Raw genomic sequence first — 16,779 nt, forward strand, 5'->3', positions numbered from 1 at the left:
TTTCCCAGCAGCTGTAGATTAATTATGATGTAGACCAGTCTCAGATTGCACTTCACTTTTGGAAAAGTGTGCTCTCTTCAGAAGCATGTGTGAACTACTGATTTAGTGAAAATAGGAGTTCCACTTGTGCTGGTTTTAGGGTGCTGAGCCACTCAGCACCAGAAGACACAAATTATATTTACTCCTTTGGGGGAGTAAAAATAAAACTGCTGCTACAGACCTTCTAACAAACCCACAAAAGTTTTGTTTTGTTGCTTTTTTTTTTCAGTCTTCACTTGCCTCATGTCACTTGCTGTAATCTGGAGTACAGCAAGCATGCTAAAGCTGGGATAAATGCTGGCAGTATTTTTTCCTAGTCTAGAGAGACAAACATTGCTTATTCTAATTATTTAATATAGCAGCTGCTATTAATTCTTCTCGGCATTATTAAATATTCTGCTGTTCATGCTGGTTTTGTTCAGAGAAACATTTTGAATAATGCTTCAAGTATGATTTTAGTGAGACTTGGAAGAATGATTGCTATCATCTAGTCTGAACAATGAATATAAATTTTGTGATATGTACTGCTTCAGACTCCTAGGTGTGTGCAAACTAGAGCATCCACTCTTTTAGCTTTTCATTCTTGAATTGATGAATTCCAGCTCATTTCTGATAGGAATAGAATAGTAAGCATTGTAATTTGGAATCTTTGGTTTTGGTACATTGGTATACCTTGATTTCAACAAGTCTTCTCTTACTCTACAATTTGTGACTCAATTGTCAGTAACTTGTGTAGTCACAGATCAATTGCATAAATCTTTCTTGGTTTGCCTGAGTAATGTGTCACAAGATATCCTGTCATTTTTGAGGTTTTGCTGGACATAGATAGATTCATTTTATACTGAAGTTTTCAGTGTTCCTGTTGTTCAATAAGAATGCTCAACCTGTTTTTTGTGATGTCTGGTTTTTTAGCCCATATAGACTAGAGTCAGTGTTTCTGATCACTGACTACTGGTTTTGCAGTTAACTGTGTGATACAGTGGCCTTTCACTATCGCTCTCAGCACTTCTCAGAAGTCTGATGTATGCTCATTTCTCTTCCACATTAAAATTTTCACATACCTCAGAAGAAACACATTACTCATATTTCTTTGAATATGAAGTTTAGCTAAAGGCTGTGAGATGATCTGTGTCCTGAACACTAATGAGATTTTCTTTTTAATAATGAAAAAAGGCAAATTTCATTCTACCTGTTCTGCATAACTGAAAACTCTCCAACTCTTCATTCTTGTTAGCAACAGAAGCTGAGAGAATACCTGGCTGGTTTGCTCTCTAAGCACTTGAATGTGATATAGTTCCTGCTCCTTGTACATTGAGAAGTGGCTAAAATCAATATGTGATGGGATTTCTTAGGGGGATTTTGTTGCAGTGTTTGGCTGTATCTTTTCATGTCTTTTGAACAGTTGCTGTTACTGTTAATTTCTAATAATGTTTTAGTAAACTTAGCAGAAAGACTAGAATTACTAGACTCATGTGGGTAAGGGATATATAACATAAATCTGTAATACTACAGCCATGCAGTAGTTCATATCGGAATCGACTAAAAATTTCCAGTTATTGCACTGAATGTATTTAATGGCTTTATTTTTATAAATGCAGTGCTTTAGTCACAGTTTAAGCTATCTATATTGTCCTTAAAAATAAAATTTAAATTATCCATCTTAAATCCTGTACTACAAGATAGATTCCAATGAATTTGCTAAGCGTTTTGCGATCTTAAAGAGAAGCTTAGCTTGTCCTACCTCAAAACACTAGAAGAAAAATTATTTAATCTAATTAAAGGATACTGAACTTCACAGTATTTAATAAGGCTCATGGAATTAATTAGTTGTTTGGATTGATCTTCAATTGAATTTTTTATTAAATGTTGGAAGAAACTAAAAGCTTAGGGGATTTCTTTCTAGTTCTAGACGTTGGAAATCGGAACAGTCTTCATCTAGACATTTAGCCTTCATTGCGTCATACTACTGTTTACTAGCTATTACCTTAATCTCACCTGGCCACAGAGCAACTGGTTAAACTCAAATTGTAATTTTAGTGGAGGAGTGAGAAAGCTGGAGGTTATTACTCTTGACTGCTTTTTAAAGCATTTTGTGTAGCTACTGAATAATGTATTGAAGGCGGAAAGTCATGCGGTCCAAAACATTTAGGACAGTGGATTTGTTTCCAAGCCTTAACAGACTGCAATTACCTCGGGGCATCCGAGTTGAAGTGCAGTTCCTCGAAACAGGATCAGAAATATTTTATACCCAAAACTTTGGGCCCTTCTGTCTCTGTCCTATCTACACTTAGTTCCTCTAGTTAGGGATAGTAACAATTAATGTCAAGTAGGTACTAGTGCTTTCTGGGTGCTCCTTTCTGTGTGATGGCATCAGCTAAAATGTGGCTGAAGATTGATGATTGCCCTTCTGTTCTTTCGGTGAGAAAAAACTTGCAGCATTTAATAGGCCAGTGAGGAGAGTCCAAGCCTGATAGGTCTGTTTCTGTTTACCGTAAAGAATTTGATAAAAGAGACAAACTGTTTATATAAGTGGAAGAAAGTAGTTCTTGTGTGTGTAGAATCAACCAGGTTGGAAGAGACCTCCAAGATCATCCAGTCCAACCTATCACCCAGCCCTATCCAGTCAACTAGACCATGGCACTAAGTGCCTTGCATGATACTTAGCGTGGCAGGCTTTACTGGATACTGCTGAGAAAATAGCAAGCAGCAGTAAATGTAATGGTGAAATCCAAATTTAGTAGGGACAGGAATACTGAAGAATCTTCCAGCCAGTTCTGTACATCTGACATAGCCAAGGCTATTAGCATTTGGCAATGTTTAAAGCCAGTACTTTTAAATCTCAAATAATGTAACACTAAAATTCAAAAGTACATGTAACTTCAGGTATCTCTGTGAAAAATGTAGAATGACAAGCCTCAGTATGCTTTCCTTTTTCTCATGTGTCCATTCTTGCTTCCTTTCCAACTATTTTTTTTTATATAACTAGGCATGTAGCTAATGTGAATTTATTTAAGAATGGATACTTCTTAAGCAAATAAAATGCCAGTTACAGTATTAACAGAGCAAATGCCAGCACTAAATTCTCACTGGCAACAGAATTAACTGTTACACTTCACATAGTAAGGACAGCAAATATGCACTAAAGCTGTAATGAAAAAAAACCCCAACTTTCTGTTTTGCTTGGTTTAATTATGAATGACCTCACTGAGCTCTAGTTTTGTGAAGACTCTGCTACCCACAAGATGTGGTAGCAGGCATTAGAATTTGCTAATTATACTGGCATATGTGGTCTGAGAGGTACTCTCAGAGCTTATTTCTGCTTCTACTGGTGGTGATTTGGTATTACAGACACTGGTGAGGTCTAATGATATCTTGCCTAGTATTTTATCTCATACATATTGTATGGGAGATGGAGCTAGGACAGATGTAAGCCTGGTCACATACTGCTCTGAAAAGAGAGTGGAGAAGGCATGTAGGCAGATCACAGGAGGACTGTCTCTAAATATAGATATTTGTGTAACCTTGTCTCTCAAAAAAGAAATGATTTAGGGATGTATGTGTATATGTTAAATAAGTTAGGCTACTTGCTGATATTTTGGAATTCATAGATAGTAAAGCAGAAGGTTTAAACCAAAATACAATTATAGTGCTAAGATTCTGCTGATACCAGCTTGCTTGTGAGGGATTTGGGGATGATATAAAGTTACTATAGGCATTCATTTTTTCTATTATTTTTCCCAAGCCTAGATTTAATATATACGAATGAGTAGATAAGTTTCTTAAAGCCTGTGCTTAATTAAAAAACATCTTTCTAAGGTTTCTCTGTGAGTTGTGGTGTGTTTATACCTCGCTATCCTCTAAAACCAAGTTGTGCAAACATAAACATGCTTTGTGTTATAAAGCTTATCTGTCACGTAAGTTCTTTCCTTGGTTAGGGAAAGCTTTTGATTTGAAGGTCAAAGTGAGGCAAACTGACTGACTTGGATTTCTTCAAAGACCTGCAGTACACATGGAGTGAGTCTGCACAACAGACCAAAATGGTGCCATTTGACATAAAGGAGCAAGCATGTAATTCAGCTCTATGAGCTCTGGTGAAGTCCATGCTGAGGGAGATGTACATAAATAACACAAGGCTTTGCCCATTTAGTTTCCAAGACCTGTTGTTTGTTAGTGCATTTAAAAGCAGTAACACAGATTATTTCTACTGTACATTTTAATTATGTGTATTTTTAAATGAACAGAGCAATAATGTTTTGAAGGTTTGTTTGTTCTAGTAGGGAAAAGTGTTGTGACATTTACTCGGGTCCATACTCAGTAATGCCTGCTTGCTTTCCAGCTGTGAGCCATTGTGAAAATAAAGGTTACTTTCCCCTCCATCAGCTCACAAGCTAATTTTACAACCTTGTCAAATGGCAGCAGAAATTACTAGTTAACATTACTTTATCAGGCTTGGTTGACAAGGCTAGATTGGAGCAGAAAGATGGTGTGACTGAAGCTTGTTGCTGTAAATTTAGTACTTTGACATGCTAAGACAATTACTATGTAAATCTTCACTGTGAAATGTTTTGTCCTGGTAGCTTACAGAGGGCTTGTCAGTAGCTGGAAGCTATAGCTGTTTTAGTAAAGGGGGTGTGGTGTGTGGAAAGAACCATATCTAAAAAAACCCAAAAACTTAGCTAAGAGAGCATGTGCTGACGAAGGTAGTGGGCAGGCAGAGAGTCAAAAATATTTGTTTTACTCTAACTTTCTCTGACACTTGCTGTAAGAGGAGAAAATTGGAGGTGGGGTACTTATATGATGTAGTAACTGCCACAGTAGACTGTTACCTTGCTTCCTAAATGCAGCAAAGGGATGTCTGCAAGACATTTAACTTTTCCTATGCCATTGCCTATCAGAAGGGGCAGTTTGCAAGGTTGTTGATGTGTCTAGAAGGCACAGAGATCTGTAACTGGCCAAGGCATTACTGGCATCTTTTGATGTGCATAAAATACTGTTGTTGCTATAGAAGCATAGAATCAACCAGATTGGAAGAGACCTCCAAGATCATCTGGTCCAACCTATCCCCCAGCCCTATCCCATCAGCTAGACCTCATCCAGTCTTTTCTTGAGCACCTCTAGGGACGGTGACTCCACCACCACCCTGGGCAGCCCATTCCAATGGCAAATCACCCTCTCTATTTCCTCCTAACATCCAGCCTGTGTCTCCCCTGGCACAACTTGAGACTGTGTCCTCTTGTTCTGTTGCTGGTTGCCTAGGAGAAGAGACTGACCCCCACGTGGCTACAGCCTCCCTTCAGGTAGTTGTAGACAGCAATGAGGTCACCCCTGAGCCTCCTCTTCTCCAGGCTAAACAACCCCAGCTCCCTCAGCCTCTCCATATAGGGCTTGTGTTCCAGGCCCCTCACCACAGATTGCTGCTTTTATGAATTGGCTTTTGCTGTAAAGTAGCTGAAATGATGACACTTCTGCTCTCCTTTCTCGTATTTTTTTAATTTGCTCTTCATCAGATGTGGTAGATTTTTGCTTGTTTCTGTTAAGGCTGTATGGATGAAGAATTTTGCATTTCTGCATCTTTTCTTAAGCTAGTGTAATATTCTAGGACTTCTCTTCCTGCATGAAAAGTCAGGGGGTTAAACAGATCTATCTCTATACTTTGAAGTAAAAGAATGCTCTTTCTTTATTTCTGCCCAGTTAACATGGCTAACTTACAAATCAAAATCATAATAATCTTAGTAGTCTCAGTAGTGTAATTATAATTCCTTTTCACTACCTCTGTTTTTATGAGTGGTTCTCTTTTCAAGTTGCACTTTATCCGTTCTTCCTGGGAGTAGCTTCCAGGTGTTTCTGTGACAATTTTTGTTGTTTCTTCATCCCCTTATCCTCTCCAAATATGTGGATTTAGGCATTTGAATACTGCATGTACAAAATAAATTACCTTCTTTCCAAGATCTTAAAATAATCTCTTTTGTTGGCAACTATTTATGAATTTTCAAAATTGCAACCAAAAGATTAATTATTATTTGGCTTAACTTTTGAAAAGCTCTGAATTTTTGTGTAGGGCAAAGGAATGGTTTAAGAATATAAAAAAATTGAACTACACGCTTTCTTTAAAAAAAAAATGTCCACTTAGCACAATGGATTGCCACTTCCTTGCTTGCTTTTATAACAGCACAAGAATGCAGTGCGATTATTCTTCAGAAACAAATTATTTTGATTTAATACCTAAATTGCCATGTGCAGGAATGGTAAACTAGGCTTTCCCTTGTTCTGTGTGGTTTTTTTGCTTAGTGCAAGCAGGTAGTGTATGTGTTTACAGATGGAGGAAATATTCTTAGGAGTAGTTCGTGTATTAGTTGTACATTCAGGCTTCCTAGGAAGGAAGAGGACTTGTGTTTCTGAACAGAGTGAATTAATGTTGCCTCAAACATTGAACATGACGAATTCTGCTGAGCTGTTTTGTTATCTGAGGTAACACAAGTATGGAGGTAAGGATGGATGAGGAAAAGTATAGTGAAAACAAAGGAAGACTATTCAAACCATGTGCTCATCACATCCCTAAATATTATATCCTTTTATCAGTATTGACATGATGTTGAGTATGTAGCCAGGAATGATTACTGAGAGCACATTCATGGAAATTATTGCGATCGATACTGAAGTAAAAAATCAGTTTGGTATACTAATTTAAGGTAGATTGGCTTAGATGTCTACCCTCAATCCCATAGGATTTCCTCCTGTCATATCACTTATTACTGCGGAACACAGACCAACATTTACCTTGCTACAATCTCCTTTCAGGATTTGTTTGTTGGTTTCCGGTTTTAGGGAGATGGAGAAATTACTTGGTTTAAAACTGTACTCGCAGGAAGTTAAAAGTACAAAAGGAAGCAAATGCCTGGCTTTCAAGAATGGCATAAAAATTACACATATGTATGGTAGTTTCATTTGTTCCAATCCGAAAAGCATCACTCTTAAGAAACAGCTGACAACAGCAGGTGAAGTTTTCAGTAGGTGGCTTTCTTAATTTGCAAGCTGCAGCAACTACAATATTGATAATAGGCTTCATTTGTCCTATTTTTTCCTACAGATGAGCAAACGAATTTGTACTTAATTCTATTGATGTGGTATTTTTTTCTTCCCAAACTTTTTTTATCACTAGGTAATGAACACTGCACTGTTTTTCTCCAGAACTTGATATTCTTGCAAAGCAATTCTTTCCTTTTTTTTTTTAATTTTCTTTTTTTTCCCCCATTGTGCATATGTGTTCCACCAGCAAACTGCATATTAAAAAGTTTTCCAAAGTATTTTTCTTGCAAATGGCTTGTCATTAAATTTGTTGTTACCACGTTTCAGGAAGCAGTGTCTGAATTACAAATTCACATCTTATTTTTGAAGAAAGCACATGAAAATTTGGTTGTTTATTCAAAACTATAATGGTTAATATTTTACAAATAGAACTGCAGTAGCTATGGGGATTTTTTTCATGCCTTTGGAACATTTTTTCACTGTGGTACAATAAATTGGTAAAAATTGATTTCTAAGTGACATTTATAAAGTGGAAATGCAAAATAAGCAGAAAATATATGTAAATCAGCATTATAACTACAGCAGTATTTGATATACATGTTTATCTTTGCTGCCTTTCAGAAAGAATATCTACTTTTTTCAACCTAGAAGTTGCAGATCTAAACTTTTTTTCATTTTCTGTTGTTTTCATTTGTTTATCACAAAGCTGACTTGTTTCTGCTTGTAGGGGTACCGGGAATACCTGTATCAGGGTGTGAATATCCCTTGGGGAATAAGAAATCATTCAGTTACTCTATCCCCAGAGCTGAAAATGCCATGCTGTGTTAACAGAGAAATGTGTCTCTTTTCTCACCTTTTTCAACAAAAGATGAAAGATGAGATCCTATCAGTTTCACTAACTTAAACATTAGTCATTGTGGCCATGTGAGCTAGATTTCTAGCTCAGACATTAAAAAAATTTGGAACACAGAAACTTAGAAGTGGAAGCTCTGAGTGGAGAGGTGAACATTCTAGGAATAGGCCACTTAATGGCAACAATGGATAAGTTAATATGTTTTCATTGGAGCATCAATAGCTTTATGTCTGGAAGTAGAGCTTGTACCTTCCCCTAGTTTCTTCTGCTGTGCCCACTGCTATGTTCCCCCGTTGCTTGTTTGGCTGCTCTACTTTTGCTGCTTTGCCACTGCTTGACCCCTTCCCCATCTTCCTTAAGGTTGTTATATTTCTGTAGTAGTTTATTCTCCTTACACTGTTACATTTAGTTTAAACTATAAGAAATACAATTTCGTTTTTCCTGACTTTCAAAAAAAAGAAAACCTCCATGTTGTAGTGAGTTAACTCTACTGAGGGAGGGATTCACCCTCACCCAGGACAGTCATGAAATATTGTAAGCAACTGGGGAAAGCTGCATCACAAGGCCATTATTTTTTATAGAATGGGATTTTCTACTTGAGTATGTAAACATCTGAGTATTGAAACGGTTAGGTTGAGCACAGATATTCCATAGGTGCTGTTCAATTAAAATGCAGTGCTCTCAAAGATGAAAGGTTGTTTACATTTTCTTGCTTGTAACAGTCTGCAGGTTTGTTTGGTTTATCTCTGCTTTTAATAGGGCTAATCGTTTTGGATACCTAGCTGCGAAGTTGGAGTTCGAAGTTGTGGATGTCGCTGTTTTGCATATCGTAGGCACTTGTCACCTAGGATATTACTGAATTTTGTTCTAGAGTTTTGGTCTCTTGGTGTAGAAGACTGTTTATACAAATTCTGTCTGCTATGGACAGAATAATACGTTTCATATTATGGTTCAGAATTCTTGATGATAAATGAATTGTTTTGTGGAAATAATGTCAGAGACAATATGCCCTCTGTCATTTTGCAGGGAAAAGCTTCTAGCAAAGGAAAATAATCTTATTCCAGGCAGTTAAATTCTTCATTTATTCTACTTGGATTTTGTCATTGTTCAGAATTATTGTATGTTGTGAGCATTATATGTATTTTAAATGAAGTGATTACTGTTGCGTGAAAGTGTTGTTTGATTACACTGACTTTGTAGCAGGAACCATAATGGTTGAATGGCCCAAATGGGTGGCAGTATATACCAGCTAGGACTTTTAAGTATGCTTATACAATTATTTCTTGTCTTTTCAGCTGTAAGCACAAGGTGTATTTGGAAAAACTACCAAATACTAGCATCATTATCCCATTTCATAACGAAGGCTGGACTTCACTGTTGAGAACAATACACAGTATTATCAACCGCACTCCAGACAGTCTGATAGCAGAAATCATTCTTGTGGATGACTTCAGTGATAGAGGTAAGGTCTGATAGATTTTATCTTTTTTTTAAGTTGAAATTTATAATGCAGCATGGTCCTTGTGGAAACTAAGGAGAAGCAGAAAATGAGGAGACTGTACCTGTTTTGCTGCATGCCTTGGAATACCGTTTGACTGCTAGCTGGAATAAACATGTCAGGGGCTTTTGGCTTGTTTTACATGAATACTGAAATTCATGTCAGAGGGAGAAGACTGTGAGTTGTTCATTGCCTCTTAATAATATAGTATTTTGAATATGTTATTTCTGAAATAATGAAAATTTTAGTGTTTCAGCATCTTTTCCTTAGGCTTCACTTTTACTCAGAAAACCTGTTAACTTTGAACATTTTAGATGCAGCTCATTAAACTTTTAATATTGAAATTTTATTGAATTATCTTCATATACTAGTACAAAATAGCTATACAGAGGAATGAGACTCCTTTGACTGCAGTGGGAAAAACTGCTTTAAAATAGAGTGATGGTAAGAAAACTATAATCATTTAATGACTTCTGCTATCATTACTTCTTGAATGAAACATAAGAAATGAAAGTTGCACATTCCTTAAATGAAATTCAACAATTCCTTAGGTAAGATGCATCCATAGCAATGATGTGGAACTGGTATTTTTTTCATTCAAATTTCCAGGCATCTTTTTGACTTCAAGCCTGAACAGCTTTGGATTTTCCTTTGTGTTTGGCATTTTCTTTCTTGGTTCTGTTGAAACATCAGTTGCTAGTGTGTCCATGAGCCTTGTTCTGAGTAGATTGATAGTGAAAGAGAGAATTGTGCTTCTCAGAAATGTTTTAGGTAAGACCTTTGTCTCAGTTAGGAACTAACAGCACATTTCTGATTTACTGTTGTGAGAAGCATCTGAGTGTATGAGAGGAATATTAGTCGAGTGCTGTAGTGGAATCATTTTTGTGAGATTTTAAACTCAGTATTTCAGGGGTTAGAAAGATTAATGCTGCACACATCTATCTTACCCTCTCATATCTGCTGGTTCAGTTGCAGTGTGTCCTTTGATGAACTGCCTCTCTATCTGTAATGCAATTTAAACGAAATTGTGAAGTGAGTACAGTTCTGGCTATACTATGTTTATAAAATCTAGACCATGGATGAAAGGTTTCAAAACAAGAAGTGTAAATTAGCGCAACAATTTTTCTGCAGGCTAACAATTTCTTGAGTAAACAACTTAGAGGGAAGTCTGCAAGTTGTTTTTATGAGGTGTCTGACAAGTAAAAAATATTCTTATACTCAGAGAGCAGCTATTGAGGCTGTACTTGTTCAATATAGTGATATTGTAGCTTCTTTTTTTTTTTAAATACATATCATACTGATTATTGTTGGTATAATTTTAAGTGTGTTAATGTTTTAGAAAGCTTACCTACTTTCTGAGTTATTAGAAAATGAACTGACAGTAAAGAGGGAATATTGTAACTTCTGTTGCTCTTTCTTGTCTAACTTAGGTTGTGATGCTGAAAGTATTTTGAGAGGGAACATTATCTGTAGTATCAATTATTTTTAATTACAATAGCACTACAAAGATGTCCTGCAACTTCTTAATTTCCTATTATGTAACCTATCTAACTTTTCAGTGAAAAAAAAAAAATTCAGCTCTCAGAAGTGGCCCACATAGCATGAAAAGGCTTAACATGTCTAGTTTGAAAATCTCAAAGAAACCTATGAATATTTGTATGGAACTAGGTCTAAAACTGTTGTGCCATTAGAAAGACTTACTGATGTGGGTTTTGGTATTATTAAAGATCAGAAACATGTTTTTTCTAATGGTTGCCCATTTTGAACTTGAGCTTTTTTGGTACTGAACGTGTAGACAAGAGGAGATGCACAGAAAAATTTTCTCTGAAACTTAGTAACATTGAATTTTGAGTTGGATGTGTCATTTTCTTACATCTGAAGTGGGTTTAATGCTTGTATTTCTGCTCCTCTGAATTGCACTTAACTGGGGTTATATCATGGTTTTTTCTGCCTTTTTTCTTTTTTTGTGTTGTGGCCACATGTATGTAGTACAGTTGGGTTATTTTGTGTTGAAAAAATGCTGACTGGTGTCTATTCCCCTTTCTGTTCATAAAATCATCATAATTATTTTTAACAGGATTTGCCTTCACCCTGGGGAAATAGGGTTTCCTTCACCCTTCAGTTGCTTTTTCCAAGACTGATAAGAAGTGTGAAAGATATGAAATCAGATTAGATTTAAAAAATTAGATGTGTGTGTGTGTGTGTGTTCAGTTACTGGCAAAGATACTAGAATCATTAAAAGGAAAGTAGCACTGAAGAAGTGCAGTGATTAATGATAGATTTGTATCCCTCTTTCTTATTCTGTGATTTCTTCATGAAGCTTCATATGCTGACCAGCTGACAAGCAACTATTGCTTTCTTTTGTGAAACCCATTATATTCAACTTAAGTGATGCTATGCGTGCAACACTTGTTCCATTACTTTGTATTCACTAAGAACCTGAACATTTGTAGATAGCTGAAAGTGAGGATGGAGTATTTCAATAGTACTGTTGTTTTTAAAGTAATGGTTAAATGAGAAATGTTTTTCTCTAAGATGTTCTGATAATCACACTTTGCTTTTGACAGAAGTCTAAAAAGTTGTTATGAAGAGCTAATTGCTGTTAGATTACATGAAGAAAAGTAGACATATGAAAGCTTTGCAAAAGATGGATAAAAATGCTGAAGCTTTTCGTTTTCTTAACTAATGCAAATATAAATACTGAAACACACACAAATCACTTCTGATCAGAGATTATGAAGATGTTTTACTGCACAGCTAGGTTTCCAGCAGTTTGTTCATTTATCTGTAGAATTACTTGAGCACCTTCATTTTATTCCTATTTATGTCTTTGGGTTTTCTGATCAAACTCAAACTTTAAATAGTTTATGCATAATACTCACTGGAAATTATGACATTTAGATGTTATAAAACTAAAGGACAGCTGCAGCTTTTTAAATATCAGTATAATGCAGACTTTAGACTTGGTGTTAGGTAAGCAAATATAAAATTTGGAAATGAACTATCTTCTTATGGACAATTTTAATATGAAAGTACGTTAATATAAAAAGTCATCTGTGACAGTTGGAAGGAAATATAAATTAAAATATAGGTTCCCCAGAGTTGCAAAATTTCTTTATTCATCTAACTTATAGAGAGTTTAAATACTTTAAAATGAAGTAATGAGATGGAGAAAGTTGATTCAGATAGTGGAACTGTTTCAACAAAAGTAACAATTTTTTGGTTAACATTGTAGAAGTAAATGTTTGAATGATGAAAGGAAACTGAATCCAAAGTTTACAGGAGTTCTACTATAAATAAAAGAAATACGTTGTCACTTAAACTCCATAAAAGTGAGGCAAGTACTAGACTTCTACTTAGTTTGCCTTAGAAAGTTATTAATGAGAGAACTGGCCATGCTGCTTGCTGGCAGACACTTGAATTCAGTAACTTTTACAATCCTCCCAATTGATGTAGCGCTCACTAGAGACTTAAACTGACTAACTCTGTTCTAGGTCTGAGTATCACAGCTTTTTCACAAAAGTTTAGTGATATGCATGCCTTTGCATACTGAGTTATGCCAAATGTATCCTTGCAGCGGGTCTTAGTTTGGAGTTCCAATACCTGATTCATACAAGCACTGTGTTCCTGCCAGTTTCAGTGTCACCCACTATTGAAAAATAAGCACCTTCATCTTGGAGGTACCAGCATAAGCTCTGTGTCACATACCTCTGCAGTAGCTTTGAGTGCAGCTATAGTATTCTTAGCATGGTTTCTGGGAAAGTGAGCTTTGTAGAAAGTGTTGTTTTATTTTCTGGGAGCCTTGGTTGTGTATTTTGTATGTGAGGGGATTTCAAAGTGGGCAGAGGGAGGTTGATTTGCAGATATATGTTTGGTGATAGAATGTTTATTGTGGACATAGTTTGAAGTTATATTCTGTTGGCAGACAGACCCCTGAAAACATGACAAGTGTCAGTTTTAAAGGAAAAGGGAAGATGAAAGGATCAAGTTTTCATTGGCTCAATTATAGAACAACTTGCACTTGCAAAGGAAAACTGGAAATTCTAATGATGTTTAAAAACTTTGGAGGAATATAAATCTGCATAGTAGCAAAGCAATTCATGTAGGCTGTCAACACATGATAGATTTGTCCATCAACCTTTTTGTTCCGTTTATGTTTTAATGTCTTTATTAGCATAATCAGGCCTGTGAACTCTTACTAACAGTATGTGTCTGTGCATGTAAAATAAGCATACCAAGCATTTTTACTTTACCTCATAATTCTCTAACTTTCTGTAAGAAAAAATAAACAATACTACACCCAACAGTGAACTTAGGAGCAGTAACAACTATCAAGTGTTTAGTTTACAAAAAACAATTTGGCAGGCATTAAAAAAATGAGGTAAATTTAGCTGCCAGTAGCTTCTTGCAGGACAGAACTAGCTTCTGTTGCTCATAATGAAGTGATGTTTTGGTGGAAAATGACAAACTATAAAATGTTCATGTTGATGAGTTAGTCCCTTTTCATTTTGTCATCTGTTACATTTTCCTATCTGTGTTCCCTTGCTTAGCTCTGTTTCCTGCAGCACTACTCACTGAAAGGTATCGTACAATCCCATACCAGATGCCTTCTGCCTTGTGCTGGATCTCTGAGCAGCCCAGATTAATAACATATAAGTCAATTTGCAAATACAAGCTGTGGCTACTTGTTCAGAGCTTAGTTTAGTTGGTCAGTGAATTGCAATACACTGATGTGCTTCAATTGTGTGAACATGAGTTATTGTGAAATAGATTGGCTCTTCCTCCTAGTAGCCTACTAAATGCTTTTTGGCCTTACAGAGGTTGTATGATTTTTAGTTCTGTAAATTCTATTAGTGAAATCATACAGTAATGGTAGGGTAAGGGAGGTTGTGTTCAATGCAAAACAGCTCTACCAGGGTATCAGATTACACAATTTCCCACTCAAGAAGTGCACACTTATATCATATACTGTTATATTGTAGGAATGACTACCTTGTTATATATAGGAAAACCTGCAAATTCTCTGATGTGGTGAAAGCTTGCTTCTCAAAAATTTGCCATTATTATAAAAACATATAACATTTTAAAAAGAAAACTGGGAGAGGATGTTGCAGTGTTGCGGAAGTCAGCCTCTACTAAGGAATGCCTTTAAGTCTGTCCCGTAAGTCTAGGAGCTTAGTCTTTGAGATTGTATATATTTTCTCATTTTTAAGCTGAGGTCTCTCAAGTTACAGAAGTGATTTTTTTTTTTTCTTAATAGTTCCCTGCCTTTTATACCAGAGGCTGTGCTGTTGAGCTTGGATGTCTACTGATCCCTGAAAGCTCACCACTACTCTGCAAAAGAAGTGTGTTTGTGGGGATAGGGCACAGAATGTAGGACACCTATAATGGTGTCCACGCTGAATGCAGTCAAAGGACTACATGAACACAGCTCACTAGCACTTTTCCAGGAGACAGTGGATTGCCTCCAGTTGCTGTGTATGGCCAAGGTGATTGCAGCTGAGAGAATGAGAGAATGTTCTATGATGTGCCTTTCCTTTGACAAGGACAGGTGTAATTGAAAAATTATTTGGTAGAAACAAAACTCAGGACCTGGACAAGGCATGGTGGAAGTCAGACAGAAGCTTTAGTTGCCATCAGTTATATGTACGTAGGCAGCAGTGGTGGCTCTTAATGGCAAGTTAACAGCTGACTGACTGTGTGGCTTCTCAGAAACATGAGAAACAAGCTTTTAGAAACACAGAAAATTAATTCCATACAATTAATATCTTAATAATTGGCAGTATTTTGTGACAACTCTCACTGGGTTTGTATTTGATGGTAAGAGTTTTTGTTTTGGTGGTGATGGTATGGAATATTGAACATATTGAGCATTGTTATGTAATTAGCATATTCCTCTGTAAGAAAACAAAACAGACAACAACAACAAAAACAGTAAGAGGACAAAGGTGGAAGCAGAAGCATCCCTGATTGTACAGGTATTACTATACTGAAAATGTGGAGTCTAAGTGAAGTAGGGGTGATGAGCTGTGATGTGCTTACAAGACTGGAATGCTTTTGGAACTGATGCTAGCTTGATTTTCTCTCTATCATTATGCTGTATATCCTAGGAGAGCTGTATTGATGCAGCTTTCTGCTACCTACATCAGCTCTCCAATGCTTGGAAGTTTATACAATAAGAAAAACTTCAGAAATCTGCTGTACAGTAGGATAGGCTGTAACACATGTTGAGAGTTTAAAAAGGAGTGGCATAAAGGTACTCATTAATTAGACACCTTGATTGAGTACTAAACTGAAAAAATTCCAATGAAAAATTAAGGTGAATTCTGTTATAGCTTTACAGGTGAAAACAAATTTGTGCTGTAGTATGTGTGTATCAATATTTACACCAGTGCACTTAAACTGACTTCAGTATTCTCTAGAGAATGCTAGTAATTTGGTACAGACTAGAGGGATCTGCTTCGTTTTGGAACATCTGAGAAAGAAAATGAAGAGGTGAATGAAACAACTAAGCCTGGTGTCACTAGAAGGACTTTGGGTTCTTTAATTATGGGTTGATTTTCAGGACACTAGGCCTGCCAGCAACAGGTGTGGTATAACTCTTTCAAAGAGGGAGAAAGGATCCTTGCACATGAGCTAGCAGGGTTCATTGAAAGAGCTTTAAACATTTGAAGGAGGAAGGGCATAAAACTGAGCTCACTAGAAATAAGCCTGGATGTAGTAAATCAATATCTGCAGGAGGTTAGCGTATGTGACTTCTATGTGCTGGAAGGACATTCTGGAGACCTAAAGGTCTGTCTGTCTTACCTCAGTGCCAGGAAGGATCACAGAGCAGATCATCTTAAGTAATGTCACCCAACACATGCAAGGCAGCTGGGTGATCAGGCCCAGACAACTCATGAGCTGCAGTTCCTGCTTAATGAACCTGATTTCCTATGGCAAGGAAATCCACTTAGTGGATGAAGGAAAAGCTTTGGCTGTTGCCTGCCTTGACTTTGATAAAACTTCTGATGCTGTCTCCCACAGCAGCCTCCAGGAGAAACTGGCTGCTCTTGCCTTGGGTGGAGGCATACTTTGCTGTGTAAAGAAAAAAAAGGATGGATGGGTGGCAGCGACCAAAGAGTTATGCAGTACTAATATGAAATGAATTTTTTTACTTTACATGTAGTTCCTTCAATTATTTAGCAATTTTCTTTTGTGTGCTTGGAGTCAGAATACAAAGGCTATCTTTCTACAAACTCTACATTGGTCAGTCCTTCTTGAACTGCACACTCTGTGAAATGCTTTTGAGGTGTGCATCCATGCTAATAGCTGTAGGTTAAATCTCTTTCTCCTGTGAACATGCAAAGAATTTTTGAGATAG

General features: G+C 36.6%; 1 protein-coding gene across 7 annotated transcripts in view; it reads left to right on the forward strand.

Moving 5' to 3' along the window:
* Positions 1 to 16,779, forward strand: part of GALNTL6 (polypeptide N-acetylgalactosaminyltransferase like 6) — a 430,986-nt gene that overhangs the window by 185,098 nt on the left and 229,109 nt on the right. For all 7 annotated transcript variants that reach the window (XR_010303417.1, XM_064148866.1, XM_064148863.1 and 4 more), the window contains exon 4: positions 9,214 to 9,380. Coding sequence is in view for 6 of the 7 variants with exons in the window: in XM_064148866.1 (XP_064004936.1) it covers positions 9,214 to 9,380 (167 nt within the window). In the remaining variant the exon portion in view is untranslated. The remainder of the gene's footprint in view (positions 1 to 9,213; positions 9,381 to 16,779) is intronic.

The sequence above is a fragment of the Pogoniulus pusillus genome, chromosome 9, assembly GCF_015220805.1.
Source record: "Pogoniulus pusillus isolate bPogPus1 chromosome 9, bPogPus1.pri, whole genome shotgun sequence".
In the NCBI taxonomy this organism is placed as follows: Eukaryota; Metazoa; Chordata; class Aves; order Piciformes; family Lybiidae; genus Pogoniulus; species Pogoniulus pusillus.